The sequence below is a fragment of the Manacus vitellinus genome, unplaced genomic scaffold (genome assembly GCF_001715985.3).
Source record: "Manacus vitellinus isolate BGI_N305 unplaced genomic scaffold, ASM171598v3 scaffold_24_pilon, whole genome shotgun sequence".
In the NCBI taxonomy this organism is placed as follows: Eukaryota; Metazoa; Chordata; class Aves; order Passeriformes; family Pipridae; genus Manacus; species Manacus vitellinus.
Window position 1 is genome coordinate 6,462,857 of NW_021939798.1, and position 14,289 is coordinate 6,477,145.

Consider the following 14,289-nt stretch of genomic DNA (forward strand, 5'->3'; position numbering starts at 1 on the left):
AGTTCAGATTAGCACTTGTCCTCCCTCCTCCTCCCCGGGCAGCTCTACAGCCTTGATGTGAGTTGCCCAAGAACTCTGAGAAGAGAGATGTCTGAACAGAGCCCAGTGGGAGTTGCACAATCCTCCATCTGCTGAAAAGCAGTGGGGGGAAGAGGGTCAGGTTATTTGCTTGGCTCTTGGAGCAAAATTCGCTCTGAGGGTATTGCGGCTGAACTTCACCTCACAGAGGAGGTAACTCCATGCTGGGGCTTGTTTCTTGTGGGCAGGAAAACAAATCTTTTGTGGCAAATGGCATGGAGTCTTTGCAGAATATTGATCCTATAATGAATGGAGGAAAATTGAGTTTAGGCTGAGCTGGTTTTGTTGTCTAATGCAGGGATCTCCCCCATTATCCAGTGAATCTGCAAACACAGCCTCTGAGCTATGCACCATACTTCAGTACTCCTTTCCTGCCCGGGACCTTGCTCTGCTCACACCCCCCCAGTCCCCCTCCAGTGTTTGCTGTAGGGATCCTCTCCTCCCTGCTGTGTTATTGCCTCTGCACTTCTCATTTTACGGATGCTGTCTGCAGTTCTATAAACTCCTTGTGTTCCAGCTGGCAGAGACAGAGTGCTTGCTGTTGTTTACACAGACCATTCCTTTGCAGATGCCTCAGTTACGGCTCAACTTCTCTGAACTCTTTTAAACAGTCTTTATTCTGCAGGATTAGACTCTTCCCTGCTGACTGTTTTGAAGACTGATCTCTAATTTTAATTTTCCCTTTCTCAGTTATCTGCTCTTTTCAGCCAGTTGAGGGAATTTATCTACAAACTGCTTTCGTAGTGTTCCTTCCCAGTTATTTATGTTGCAGAAAGACCTAGCCCAGTTGCCATCTCTCAGTAAACTGCAGAGTCCATGGTCTGTCCAGATGTCCTGACTTGTCCATGTAGTTTTCACCGCAGGTGGATGATGGTAGGACTAGGCTGTGCCCAGTCTGCAGGGCTGGTGGAGGCTCCTTCCCCACTAGAGAGCAGGGTCCTGGTTTCCCACAGAGGGCTGGAGGCTCTGCAGGAATATGCTCCGTGTACTCCTGATGCCATCGGCAGGCAGATAATCCCTCCAGGTGGGGAGAATTGTGTGCACAGCTTGTATTAAATAGACTCTTCTCCTTTTCTTTCACAGTGCCCTGCATACAAAGGTGCCCCCTGTCTCCCCTGGAGTGACCAACAGCTATGTCCAGGGGCCCTTAGACGTTCCCCTTCTCGACAAAACCGTGGGCCAGTGCCTGGAGGAGACGGTCGAGCGGTTCCCCGACCGCGAGGCCTTGGTGTTCTGCCGGGATGGGGTTCGGAGGACGTTTGCCCGGTTCAAAGAGGAGGTGAGTGCCTGGTTCACCCCCCAGGGAGCACACGTGGGTGGGTAACCTCAGCAGACATGATGGATAAGTGGAAAATGGTTTCATTGCTCAGCTCAGGACTGAGTTGTGTTGTGTATGGAGAGGGAGCATCGTGTCCCCAGCATCGTGTCCCCAGCATGCACCGACGGGCATGTGCTGCCTTTGTCCTCCTTGGACTCTGGAGATGAAAGGGAGGAGGCAGTGCATACGAAACACTTGTTGAATATCCCAGAATGAACTTTCATATCTTAAAATTATCATCCCTATCTGATGGGTTGTGGGCTGAGTCAGTGTTTTCTCTACTGGAGTAGACTCCACCTTCCGTATTAGTCATTCTGACTATCAGAGATCCTGGGTGTGTGGAAGGTTTTTATCTAAGCCCAAAAGCAATGGAGCAAAGTCAAGGACTAGGGCTCAATATTACATGCACAGGTGTGTGGGGGTGTATCTATGTGTGTGTGTGTACACATTGCTTACAAATATATGTTTAGCTGTTTTCGAAATTGAGAGACAATATTTCAAGGCTAACTACCTGGACGTTTTCTATTAAATGTATGATATGATCTTGGATAGGAGGAGTTGGTTTTTTCTGAGGTTTTTTTTTAGGCTTGGTATGGTTTGGGTGACATCCATTTGGATAAACAAGATTAGCTGTGTTCACCCTGATTTTAAGAAGTAGGCTGTAATTCTGAACTAAATCAGAGAGTAGCTGTTCTTCAAATTCATCTCCTACAAGGTAAATTTCATAAATTCATTTGAGAACACAACAAAACTATAAAAACTTTCCTGAATATCTCAGAATATTTATTCATACATCTGCACACCTGACACACACTTACCATCTCAAAAAATAAAGTAGTTGTTAATACAGTGGCTGAATACAAGTTAATGAATCACTGAATCACAGAATCATTAAGATTGGAAAAGATCTCCAAGATCATTGAGTTCAATCTTTGACTGATCCCCACCTTGTTAACTAGACCAGAAAGCACTGAGTGCCACGTCCAGTCATTTCTTGAACACCTCCCTGGGAAGTCCTTTCCAATATTTAACAACCCTTTCAGTGAAGAAATTCCTCCTAATGTCCAACCTGACCTCTCCCTGGTACAGTTTTCCTCTTCTTCTGTTCCTTGTTTCTTGGGAGCAGTGCCCGACCCCCCCCAGCTCCCCTCTCCTGTCAGGGATTTGCAGACAGTGAGAAGGTCCCCACTGAGCCTCCTTTTCTCCGGGCTGAGCCCCCCCAGCAACTTCAGCTGCTCCTCATAGGACTTATGAAGATAGGAACCCCAAACTGGTCAAAAATCACACTATACAGTTTTCTTTATCAAGTCCTTTTCAAGGTAAGTGATATCCCAAAAGGGAGGCAGATCCAACAGTGTGGATGGGCCCAGCATGTGGGTAAGGCTTAGTCCTCAGTGTAGTTGATGAGGAGCCAGGCACTAAGTAGTCCTAGAGCAAGAATTAACTTACAGCAATTTGTACCTAATTGCCCATTTTGGTTTCCTTTCTGCTTTATGGTATTGTTCCAGGCTTGTTATTTCTGTGCTTTCAGTCAACCTGCTGAGCAGGTCTGTGCTCTGGGGCTCAGAAGCTGCTGCAGCCATAGGCTGATGGGCTGTGCAGGGGAGGCACATTCTGTCCCATTTCAGTTGCAAAAACGATGCTTTTTCCCCAGAAAGCAGTGCTTGGAGACAAATATGCCCCACTGCATCTCGTGTGTGATCCTCAGGCTCTTGTCCTGTGTTTTACAGGTGGACCAAGCAGCAGCTGGGCTTCTGGCTCTTGGCCTGAAGAAAGGAGACCGGCTGGGGATGTGGGGACCCAATAAATACGAGTGGGTTCTCATGCAGTTTGCAACGGCCCAGGCAGGAATCATCCTGGTAAGGAGTGTGCTGTGTCTGGGGTTTTAGCAGTCTGTTGGGAAAGGAGACAAAGAAGCGATAGGAGACACTGAAGAATAAAGTTTGTTGTCTCTTTTTTTCATGCTCTTACCTGGTGTGCTGTCTATAACTGAATGCAGCATTTAAACAAGATCTGTGCAGCTCTCTGCATCTTTGTCCTCCACTCTGTAGGGAAACACACTGCAGAGGATGGAGCAGCAAGAAACTACTGTGAACTAACTTGCAGCAGCTGATGACAGAAGGAGATGTGCTTTTGCCTACAGGACCATTTTTTGTGGGATGCTGCTGTCCTAACCCGTTACCAGCTGGTTAGGTCCCTTCCAAATGTATTGCTCCAAGGCACAAATGCTCATTTAAAAATGTAGTCCAAGCTGCATATCCCCAAAGACAATTTTAATTTGCTAATATGACCTGGCATATTCACCAAAATACACCTTATTTGGGCAGTAAGGTCTAAACCCAGCCTTGTGGTCTGTTCTCTTCATCCTGGTTTAGCCCAGTGTCTGCAGGAACAGGGTGGAGGAGTGTGGCTCAGTATGAACCTGGGGGTGAACTCAATTCCAGCAGCAAATACTGCTTCTGTGGAGAGCTGGACTGGAGAAAGTATTTTGTGGTTGTTCATCAAGAATCCTGACTTGCACTCGAGTTTTGATCTAGTTTAGTGGATTGACTGTCTGCCAGTGGGACAGGAGGTCTGGTTTCTGTTTCTGAAACTCTGTTTTGACTGTGTAACCTCCCTCACATAAATCTCTTTTGGGACTGTTTTCTTTTGTGCAATCAGAGAATTTGGATTTTTTTTTTTTCCGTGGATGTGGAATCCCTCTGGTGGTGAGCTCTTAGTTTTGTGTGTTGGAGGAGAGGCTCTGAGTGTGGCTTATCCCTGGGAGAACTTTTCTATTGGAGTATATGCTGGGGGGAGGATTTTCAAGGAAAGGGTAACTCTGATCAACTTTCTTTTTTCTCCCTCCTCAGGTATCTGTGAATCCAGCCTACCAGGCCTCTGAGCTGGAGTTTGTCCTCAAGAAGGTTTGTATGGCACTCACTAATTGATTTGCTGTGAAAACACCTACAAGCAGCATCTGGGAGAGTGGGGACATAGTACAGATGAGCTTCTGCTTGAGCATAATAGGGATAACTGGCTGGAAATCAGGGCTAGTGGTGGGTGTAGAGGGGACAGTGACCAAGGGGACCAAGCTGCAGTTCAGTGGTCACAGATGTTGCTGTTCCCTGTGGCTGCCACCCTGTCTGATGGACACTTCTGCCTCCTTCTCATCCCCCTCCCTCCCTGCTAACAGCCAGTATTGCCTATATTACCCCAACCCAACCTATCTGTCAGCAGTCATTTACTGGGGAATGAGATAAAAAAGGCAAGACGAGATATCTCCTCTTTACCCCTCCTGCTCGGGGCAAAAATCACCTTGAAAGTAGAACCTCAGAAAGGACCAGCCTACTTGGTAGCTTGATTTCCCCTTCCCAGGTTTGTCTGATGTCTGGCTGGCCCTGGGTTTAAACTGGTTTAAGTCCTAGGTATTGCCACTGCTTGCCATCTTTCTGCTGTCTGATCCTGGCCATCTCAGCTACCCTCATACACCTGCCTGAATTTGAGCCTGCAATTTGCAGAGCACCAATCAATTTAAACTGCTCAAGCTCCTTAAATAATGAGGAATTCAGGTTATTAAATGTTCGATAGCTAAAAATTAAGATTAAGAAGCTAATTTGTTAATCTGTTGTTTGTTCAGCTTTAAATCAAAGGGGAGGGAACACTTCTGGGTGTTCCCAGCACCATCCAAGTTCATTGTTTTACCTAGAGAGTGGATAATTTCTAGCAATTGAGGGAGACTTTTCTCTAGTATCAGTAACTCTCTAATTGGGTCGTGGGGCTGCAATTTGAGTTCTCATTTCATCCTTCATTTAAGCCTCTCACAGCTCTTGCTGGTGTCACTCCTGTTCTCGTGTGTAGGCGTTGAACCCAGTGCTGCAGTGGAGCAGGTCTCTTCCAGGGTGGATGTCCTCCTGCTTCTCTCACCCTCTGGAATGTGCAGCTCAGTACTTCCCTTTTTCCTCAGCAAAACTTGGCTTTTGTTTTCCTTTCCATCTCCCTGTGTCAGAGTCTGCTCTGATTTTTCTTCTGGTGTAAATCTGGAGTGTTGATGGGGTAAGAGCAGAAATGTGCTTCAGCTCCACTGGGGATTGCTCCTGTCTTGCCTTCCCAGGTTTGCCAGCATTCCCAGCTTTTCTATGCACCTTTGGTGCTGGGATCTCTCATTTTCCTCACCCCCCTAATGATTTGTTTTTGTTTGTTAATTTGCACAACAAAATTCCTGAAGGCTTTGGGGCTTTGCCTGTTGGATCCTGTCCCTGCGTGGTCCCATTGTTGCTCCATCAGGTTCCCTCCCTTTGGTGTATATGGAAATGAATGCAGAATAACCATTCCTTGCATTCCTACTGTATTTCCAGGGCTTTGCAAAAGCAAACTGGTGACAGGTTTCATGGTCTAGGTTCTTGGAAGACAGGTCTGCTGCTGTTCAGGTTGAAACCAAGTGGGAGGTGCCCAACCAGAGACCCTTATCTCGTACAGCATCAGCCCTGCAAGCTCCTCTCCTCACATAGTATCTGTTTTTCAGAGCTGGTTCAACCAGAACTGTAGTTTGAAGGAATTAATAGTAAAAAATTACAAAGGCCCAAAACAGACTCACTCCCCTGGGTTCTGGGCAGCCTGTTCCAGAAAATAGAGCAAATGTTTATCTTCCTTTCTGACAAAGCCTAGAGGGTACTTACAAATTGTTTATTGGCATAGCCTTGGTCTCCTCATTTCCCAGACTTTGGGAAAATAATGAAAACAGCCAAGTAAATCATTTTTGTAAATGGTTTATTTCTCAAGAATGCATTTTTTGGAAGATGAAAGCAGTTTGCAAATCTGGGTCAAATTCAGCAAATCTCCTCTGCTGAAAAAGAAATGAAAATTCTTGGAGTAATTAAGGCACTTTGTTTTGGGATTATGTAAATGTAAGGGTTGAATGAAAAATGTTTTAATTTTCAAAATAGCTAACGCTTTAAAAAGATGTGGAAAAAATCTTAGGAAAAGGAACACCTTATGAAAAAACTCCCACAATAAAATCTTGGCTTGGCCTTAGAGGCAGGCTTTAGGTTTCCTTGTTTTTCCAGAGTTCCTCAAAATTCCTCATTTCAGACCAACACAAATTAATTTGTTTTAACTTTATTTATTTCTTCATATTTTGGGACTTTTTTTTTTTTTTTGTTAAGTGTTGAGACTCATAATCTGAAAAATCGGTTGCTTGCCTTGTGCTCACAACAAGTAGTGTTGATGCTGGGCGAAGGGGGAACCTCAGGCTGCAGCTCTGCTCTCTTGCCCAGCAAAAATCATCCAGCCCATCCTGATCCCAGCACTGAGGAGGAGCAAAGCACTGACTGCATGCCTGGATCCAGGCTTGGAGTGCTGGATGTGCCATGGCAGCACCTTGCCCTGCCCTTGGCTGGTTTTGTGAATGCACAGACATTTGCTTTTGTCCTCAGTGAACCTCCCTGTGGTTCCTGTGTTGGTGGTGGCTGCTCTTTATCGTGTCCTGACCATCAACCCAACGTGACTTCTCATGAGTTTGTCTCCCTCCACAGGTTGGCTGTAAGGCACTGGTGTTCCCCACTCAATTTAAAACACAGAAATACTATGATATTCTGAAGCAGTCATGTCCTGAGATAGAAAAATCCAGTCCAGGGGGAATAAAGAGCAAAAGGTGAGTTAGGAACACCTGGTGTTTTTGCACTGACCCCACAGCCGTGGCCTGCCTTGTGTCCCCTCAGCTGCACAACACAGGCTTTGGTGGAAGGAGGACCTGTAATTGGTCTCATCTGAAGAGAAGTTAGGCTGGCCTGGAGGTTTACCCTGAGCAGTGTGCACCTGTGTGGGCAGTTTTCTCCTTGTTCTGTTATTGCTGATGCTATTTTTCTCTCTGCCAGGCTACCTGACTTATCCATTGTTATCATGTTGGACTCCAAGCTGCCTGGCACCTTCCACATGGATGAAGTGATGCAGGCTGGGGACAGCAGCCAGGTGAAGCAGCTAAGAGCAGTGGAGCAGACCCTGTCCTTCAATGACCCCATCAACATCCAGTTCACTTCAGTAGGTGCCCTGCCTGCTCCATGTGGTTGAGTTTCTTACTGGGGACACGGGGAAAGATGTGTGTGGTGCCAAGCATCCCTTTTCCTTTGCCTTCTGCTCTCTGAAAACAAGCTTCCAGCTTCTGCTATAGGATGGAAGTGTTCTAGCATTTCCCCTTACTTCTTCCATTCTTGCTGCTCAGTACTCTGTCAAGGGCTGATGGAAATGGAGGGTGTCAGGTGAATTCTGTCCAGCTGAAGTTTGGTTGTTTTTTGGTGTAGTTTGGGATTCAGATTCCTTTAAAGAAGAAAAAACAGTCTTCCATGTCTGATTGGAGAATGAAGTGCAAGATCACCCCAGGGTCTTCCTGGGAAATTTCTGCAGAGCACACGTAGCTCATCCTCAGAAAAGGTGGCATCACTCCATAATGCTCTGTGTCTTCCAGGGCACAACAGGAAGCCCCAAAGGAGCCACCCTCTCCCACAGGAACATTGTGAATAATGCCCATCTGATCGGTCTGAGGCTGGGGATCGCACAGCAGGTGGGTTTTGGTGGGAACACAGTTTGGGGTGGTCTCCACTGCCACAGAGACCACATGTGTGGAGAGTGTGGGTGCTTGCTCAGAGACAGGGCAGGATGTTTTGCTGCAAATGACATTGAGGGATATTAATGCACAGCATTTTGCATTTCAATGGAGTTCATTGATGATTCATTTCAGTTTCATGTGAAGGGTTTTTTTTGGGGAAAAAAAAGAGCTATCATTTTGTGGGGGAAAAATCATGAAATTATTCACTTTTCATTTTGGTGAATACTTATTTCAAATAATTACAAGACTAAGTGTTAGCTTTGAATTCTATTGAATGAGGTTTTAATTTGGTTTACATAACTTCATTTAATGTCATGTTTACAGTCTCATAACTCTTATCAGGGTACGACCTCTCTATTTGTAGTTTCTTTTAAAAATTGTTAAAGGCAAATATTTTCTTTTGAAGTTCTGAATTATTTATTTCTAACATATCAGCTTTGATCCAGAAAATAGATGAATTGTTTCAATCAGTCTTCAGAGTCTTTGGTGTTTAAAAAAAAACAAACAACAAAATAAAATTAATAGCATGTGCCAAGTCCTGAATATTTCATGCCTGTCACAGCACTCCCACTCTTCTCTTTTGGCATATAATGTGTAAGCAATAACAGACTAAAGAGTCCAGCAAAAAAAAGAAAAAATTGCAAAATTACAGAATGAAATTTTGACATTGAAAAACTTCCCAAGGTGATTTTTATTAAAGGCAGGAGGTGTGAGAGTCGTGTTCCCACCTAACAGGAACAGATTTCCAACAAGCAGATCAGGAAAAAAAGTCTCTCTGCTCAGATCTTTGCTCTTCAGCAGCGAGATGGGCTGGACATGGGCTGGGGAGGGGTCTCTTCTCCTCACTGCTGTCTCTGGCTGATCCCAGGACCATCGCTTCTGCGTCCCTGCACCCCTCTATCACTGCCTGGCGTCGGTGGGAGGCTGCATGGTGATGGCCCTGCACGGGTCCTGCTGCATCTTCTCGTCTCCCAGCTTCGAGGGGAAGGCTGCGCTGGAGGCCGTGTCTCGAGAGAAGTGAGAGCTCGTTTGTGTCTTGTTACAGAGCAGTTCATGGCTGTGGCTGTGCTTCTTCCCTCACCTCACCTCATCTGCCAGGACATTGCTCACACCCTTCCTTCCAATGGTGGGCAAGTTGGGTTTGCTGGTGCACATACTTGTGCAGGCACTTCAGGAGCCAAAATCTGCCTTTCCAGCTGTGCTTGGGAGTGTGTCACACTTCTCCCAAAATTAAAGGATCCACATGGCTTTGGCTGGAAAGCATAGTGGTTTGCTGTGGCTGGTGTGTTTTCACACACCTGCCCTTCTTCTCTAAGTCCAGCTCAGTTGTGTTTCCAGGTTGTTTCTCAAGTGTAACTTGTGAAACAAAAGAGCCGTTGCTGTGTCTGCATCATACGTGCATATATGTCTCTGTTCATATATTTGTATCTATCTATCTATCTATCTATCTGTGTGCTGATGAGTAGCACATCTGCTGTGCCTGCCTCCATGCTGCTGCTCTGCAGCCCTGTGAGGGGTGGGATGGGATGGGATGGGTGCTGAACTGGGGTGCTGAGCTGGGGCTGCCCCCAGTTCTGGCTCTGCAGCTTTGCCTTTTTTTCCCCCCCTCTTCCTCAAGATGCACCTTCCTCCTCGGCACACCGACCATGTTCATAGACATGCTCTCCCAGCCAGACTTTGACTCCTACGACCTGTCATCTCTCCAGGGAGGTAAGGCTCAGAACCCAAATGGAAAAATCCTGAGAAACAGGATATTCCTGGTTCCCTGCTGGGAGGCTGCATTAAGTTTTGTGAGCAAATGGCTCTTCTGGTGGGAAGAGTTTAGTTGTGCGAGCCTTGTGTTTCCCCTGTTAATTTGATGCTACATTTCCTTTCCCTGGGGAATCCTTAGATCATTATGTATTTTAGGACTCTTCTCTCATCTTAAGGCAGTCCTAGGAAAGGACCTTTCTGTTTTAGCTGCAAGGGGAGGTATCAGGAATAACCTGATTTTCCTCAGCTCCCATCTCACCAGCCACCACCGTGTGGCAGCAGATGCTTTCTGTGCTTCAGGGTGGTGCAGTCCCTAAAGCAGAGCCACGCTGGGATTTCTCTCTCTGACCTAAAGTTTCCTGCCAGTTTCTGAAGTCATTGATCCAAGTACCGGAGAGGGTGTGATACCCTGTGCTGGAGCTTCCTCTCTTGTTGCAGCCAACCTTGAAAATAGCTGAGCTGAAACAGGGAGACCACAGCCCTTTTTGAGGCAGTAAGAGCACAGAGAGAAGATGATGCTGGAGCATAAAGAAATATTTAAGCAGTTACCTAATCATCTCTGCTATGTGAAAAATGATCCTGTCTGATCCTGTTCCCCAGAAAAGCCCATATATTACTCCACTCTTCTGCTCTGTCATCCTAGGATGAAACAGGTGGCAGTGGGATCTGCCCTCTCCCAAAAGGGCTGCTCTGTGCAAGGCAGGAGGAAAAGTTTTGGGGTTTATGGTGAGGATTGATGGGAGTGTTTGTCCTGCTAAAAATCTGCACCTCTTTCTCCTCTGAATCTTTCCTTTTTTGGGAACTGCAGCTTGGACTAGGTTTGTGCTATAGAGTTTATCTTCCGAACGAGTGAACTCTGCCAACCCTTAGTTCATTCAGGCAAACTGGCCTTGCTGCAGCCTTTGCTTCTAGAATAACTATAAATAACAATGAAACAAAGTAACTATAAATATAGACAGTATTTTGACATGAGCCATTGTACCCCAGAGATCTTGCCAGCATTGAACTCTGGGAGTGCAGAACCATTTGAGGGACTGCTCCTGGGAATAAGTAGATGGTTTCCAAGGTCTTTTCCTCTTTCTTCCAGGAATCATTGCAGGTTCTCCTGTTCCCCCTGAGATCATGAAGACAATTATGACCAAGATGAACATACCAAAGCTCGTGGTGAGTTGTGGCTGCTGTAACCAGACCTACAACGGGTGTTTGTCATGGTGAGACCCCAATTTTGGGTGTATCTGGACCACAGTTGTACCTGGTGGTGCCAAAGTTTCTGGGATCAGCGTGATGGGACCCTGGATGCGAGGCCAGGCTGAGGAGAGAAGATGCAGAGGGGCTGGGAGACAGAAGGGGGGTTCTGCTTGGTTGCTCTTGGGGATCTGGGGAGAAAGCTTTGTAAGAGGAGGAGACATTGCATTCAGGGCCATGAACTGAAATTCTGCTGGTGCATTTCAAAACTTTTATAAACATTCTGTTGTCCACACTGCAAGGATGGTGATGGAAGAGGCATTGCTGGTTTGTGTTGGTGTGGGTGGGTGCACATGTCCCTCTTGCTGTGGGGGCTGTCGAGTTGGTTTCACCATCCTGAGTTGCAAGTGGACGCAAAACCTTGTTGCATGTTTTTTGTCGTTGGATCGTGGGAATGGTGCCATCCACATGCACAACACCACGTGGTGTGTTGCCAGAAGGGCAGCACGTGTTGGGCCACTTGTTCTGCTGCTCCACTGCATGTCCTGACACCCTGGCACCCTGCACCTGGGCCTGTGCAAGAGCATCAGCACGTCCTGCACGTGGAGGGGAACTGGCCACCATCGAGGGGGCTGGTGGCATTCCAGGTGACACATTTCCTAGGCAAGTCCTGCCATCTGCAGGTGAATGGCTGAGCCAAAAAAGGGTTTTCTTTGGTTTTGTTTTACTCTAAAGGAAGTTAGTTCAGTACCACACTGCTTCTGAAGGCTGAGGAAGCAGGCTGATGTGATGGACAAACACGTGGGGCTGGGAGTCTGATTAGGCATGTTGTTCTTGGCAGACCCCAACTGCACCAGGGTTTTACAGGGACAACTGTGTGTCCTGCCATGGACCAGGGGAATCCAGGGCATCTGTCCTGGAGCTGCCTCAGAGGCAGCCAGGGTTTTTTCCTGGATATGATGCTCTTAATGCCAATCTGATAACACCAGGGGCAACCCTGGTGCTGTTGTTTGAACTCTGTCAGGTGACAGCTACCTATTTTTATAAGCTTGAGTTTGGCCTCACAAAATATTTTCAGGCATTACTGCAAATGCCCAGGACTCATTAGGTGTCACATGTTCCTGTTTTGTAGAGGGAGAAATAATAAAACCCTCCCAAACAGTTGTTCTGCCCATGGGATAAAGAGGATTAAGTCTATATTTGTGCCACTGGTCTCATGTTACTCCTGATCCCTCCAGCCCTCAGACAGACACAGAGAGACTTGTTGACTTCATATTTGCAGCAAGAGCTTTATACAGAAGATGTACATAAGAAAATATACAATTTGATTTCTATATAGGAGACAGAGGAGTTTTCACCCTCTTAAAGGTCATTTACACTCAGTTACAGAGGAATAAATATACATATATTTATATAACTCTTTAGGATTAAAAAACGTAGTTAAATTGAAACTGTGGTGTTGTAATAGCCATGACAATAAACCACAGTCATCCTGGTGTCCTGCTAGATCCTCTGGGGTACGGGCAGGGAGGAGAGGAGGGGTGCCTGAGCCAGCTGCATACCTTCTCCTCTTGGATGTACATCTTGGTAGACCCCACAGAGTGGGAGGGAATCCAGTCTTCAGATGGCTCCAGTTTTGGGGATTCCCAGTACTGCTTCCCTTAAAGGATTTCTGGCCGACTTAGGGAGATTTTTGCCTTTTGGTGTGGAAGGCAGCTCAGCCTCAGGGCCTCTGGTTCTTGGTCACTGCTTCACTGTCCCCTCAGCCCTGGCCTGCAGGGATCCCCTCCGTGGGAAGGCAGAGGAGTCTCTTTGCGTGGGTTGAGACCGATTTTCCTGATCAAGCAGCTGGGGGAGGGATGCTCCTACCTTCCCACTTGCTTCCACTCCGCTGGATTGGGAGAGACAGCGACCAACTGGTTGATGGGGGACGTGGGATGTGTTTCCTCTGGGAGAGATGACTGTGTTTTACCGGCAGGATCTAGGTTAGCTTGTCTTAGTATGGTCATGCATAGTTTAGTTTTTAAAAATGCCTCTTTTAAAATACATAAGGTGTCGGAAAAGATTGAAAAGGTGGATTCCATCCTGCGATCAGCAGAGAAGCGGGGAGTCGGAGGAGGCTGGAGGTGTTTGGGTATGTCAGAAATGTTTCCTGACAGGTAGGAGAAGCTCAAGGAAGGACTCGGAAGTCAGTAGTTTTCTGATGGTTGAAGTGACCGGTCACCAGGACGGGCCATACCGGGGCCTGCTAGGGTGAAAAAAGAGAGAAGGCCACATCTTTAGGGAGATTTATCAAGCACAGCAATAAACTTGTGGCATTTGTCTGTTTATTTTTAAATCAGCGAATGAAGCCCATCCTTGAAAGTGAGGAGCTGGGAGTCAAGGAGCTGTTGCAGGTTTCCACAGTAGAGAAGATGGGTTAGTCCTGTCTCTGAGCTCTTCTACCAGCTTGCTGTATGACTCCTAAGTATCTCACCCAAAGTGTTGATGGTCAAGGAGCAGTTTCTTGGTAAAGTAAAACCCAGAGCAAAATTTTCAAGAGTAGTGAATTATTTTGGTGCCCCAGTTCTGAAAGTCCAGGGCAGGTAGAATTTTAGAAACTACCAAGCAGCTTTTCATCTCAGATGTGGTCAGTGACCCCAGTCACTGCTGATCCCTGAAATACAGACTCCCTGTGGCTGACAGAAAGCTGCCTGGCTCTCAAGAGGTGCAAGATGAAGTCAGAGGTACTTCATATTCCTTAAACTTCATGCTCACCATGCTGGAGTGGGTTTGTATACCTGCATTTTGGCACTGACACCCGAAGGCACTGAGCTTTGTCTTCTGCAAGGCTGGAATAAGTAGTTTTCTATTTCATTAACACTTGTAAACCTGTTTGAGGGAGCTGGATGAAAGGTACTACAGAAAAAAAAACAGGCATTATTGGTGGTTTTTTGTTGTTTCATGACTTTCTTACTCTCATCATGGAAGAGTGAACTGGGATTGAGCTCAGGCAGGGAGAAAAGAAGGTTAAGAAGGGTCAGACCTGTAAATAAAAAATATTTAAGTATTGTGGTTTAGAAAACTGAAGTTTTTCCATCCTTAGAGCGAAACTTTACCCGCCCTGTGTGGAATGACTGGTATTTCCATCTCTAATCCATAAAACCTCTGGCACTACAAGAGAAATAACCAGTTTAGAAAGGCGCAGAGCAGCTGGCATAATCCCTGACATTTTGGTCATAAATTTCCTTTCTCCATCCTGTTGTGCATATCCTTAGTGAACTGGGGACCAAATGGCCACAAATGGGCTTAGGGCTTCTGCCTTGTCCTTTCTGATCTGAAAGGGCACAGTGCAGGGTCACTTAACAAATGAGCAAAGTTCCCTTTCCTAAGA

General features: G+C 46.4%; 1 protein-coding gene across 1 annotated transcript in view; it reads left to right on the plus strand.

The window, feature by feature from the left end:
• Positions 1–14,289, plus strand: part of ACSF2 (acyl-CoA synthetase family member 2) — a 36,894-nt gene that overhangs the window by 4,390 nt on the left and 18,215 nt on the right. The window contains exons 2-10 of the mRNA XM_008926952.3: positions 1,162–1,357; positions 3,127–3,255; positions 4,249–4,302; positions 6,910–7,028; positions 7,252–7,414; positions 7,839–7,934; positions 8,848–8,996; positions 9,598–9,689; positions 10,819–10,895. Of these exons, the coding sequence (XP_008925200.1) occupies positions 3,187–3,255; positions 4,249–4,302; positions 6,910–7,028; positions 7,252–7,414; positions 7,839–7,934; positions 8,848–8,996; positions 9,598–9,689; positions 10,819–10,895 (819 nt within the window). The 5' untranslated portion in view covers positions 1,162–1,357; positions 3,127–3,186. The remainder of the gene's footprint in view (positions 1–1,161; positions 1,358–3,126; positions 3,256–4,248; positions 4,303–6,909; positions 7,029–7,251; positions 7,415–7,838; positions 7,935–8,847; positions 8,997–9,597; positions 9,690–10,818; positions 10,896–14,289) is intronic.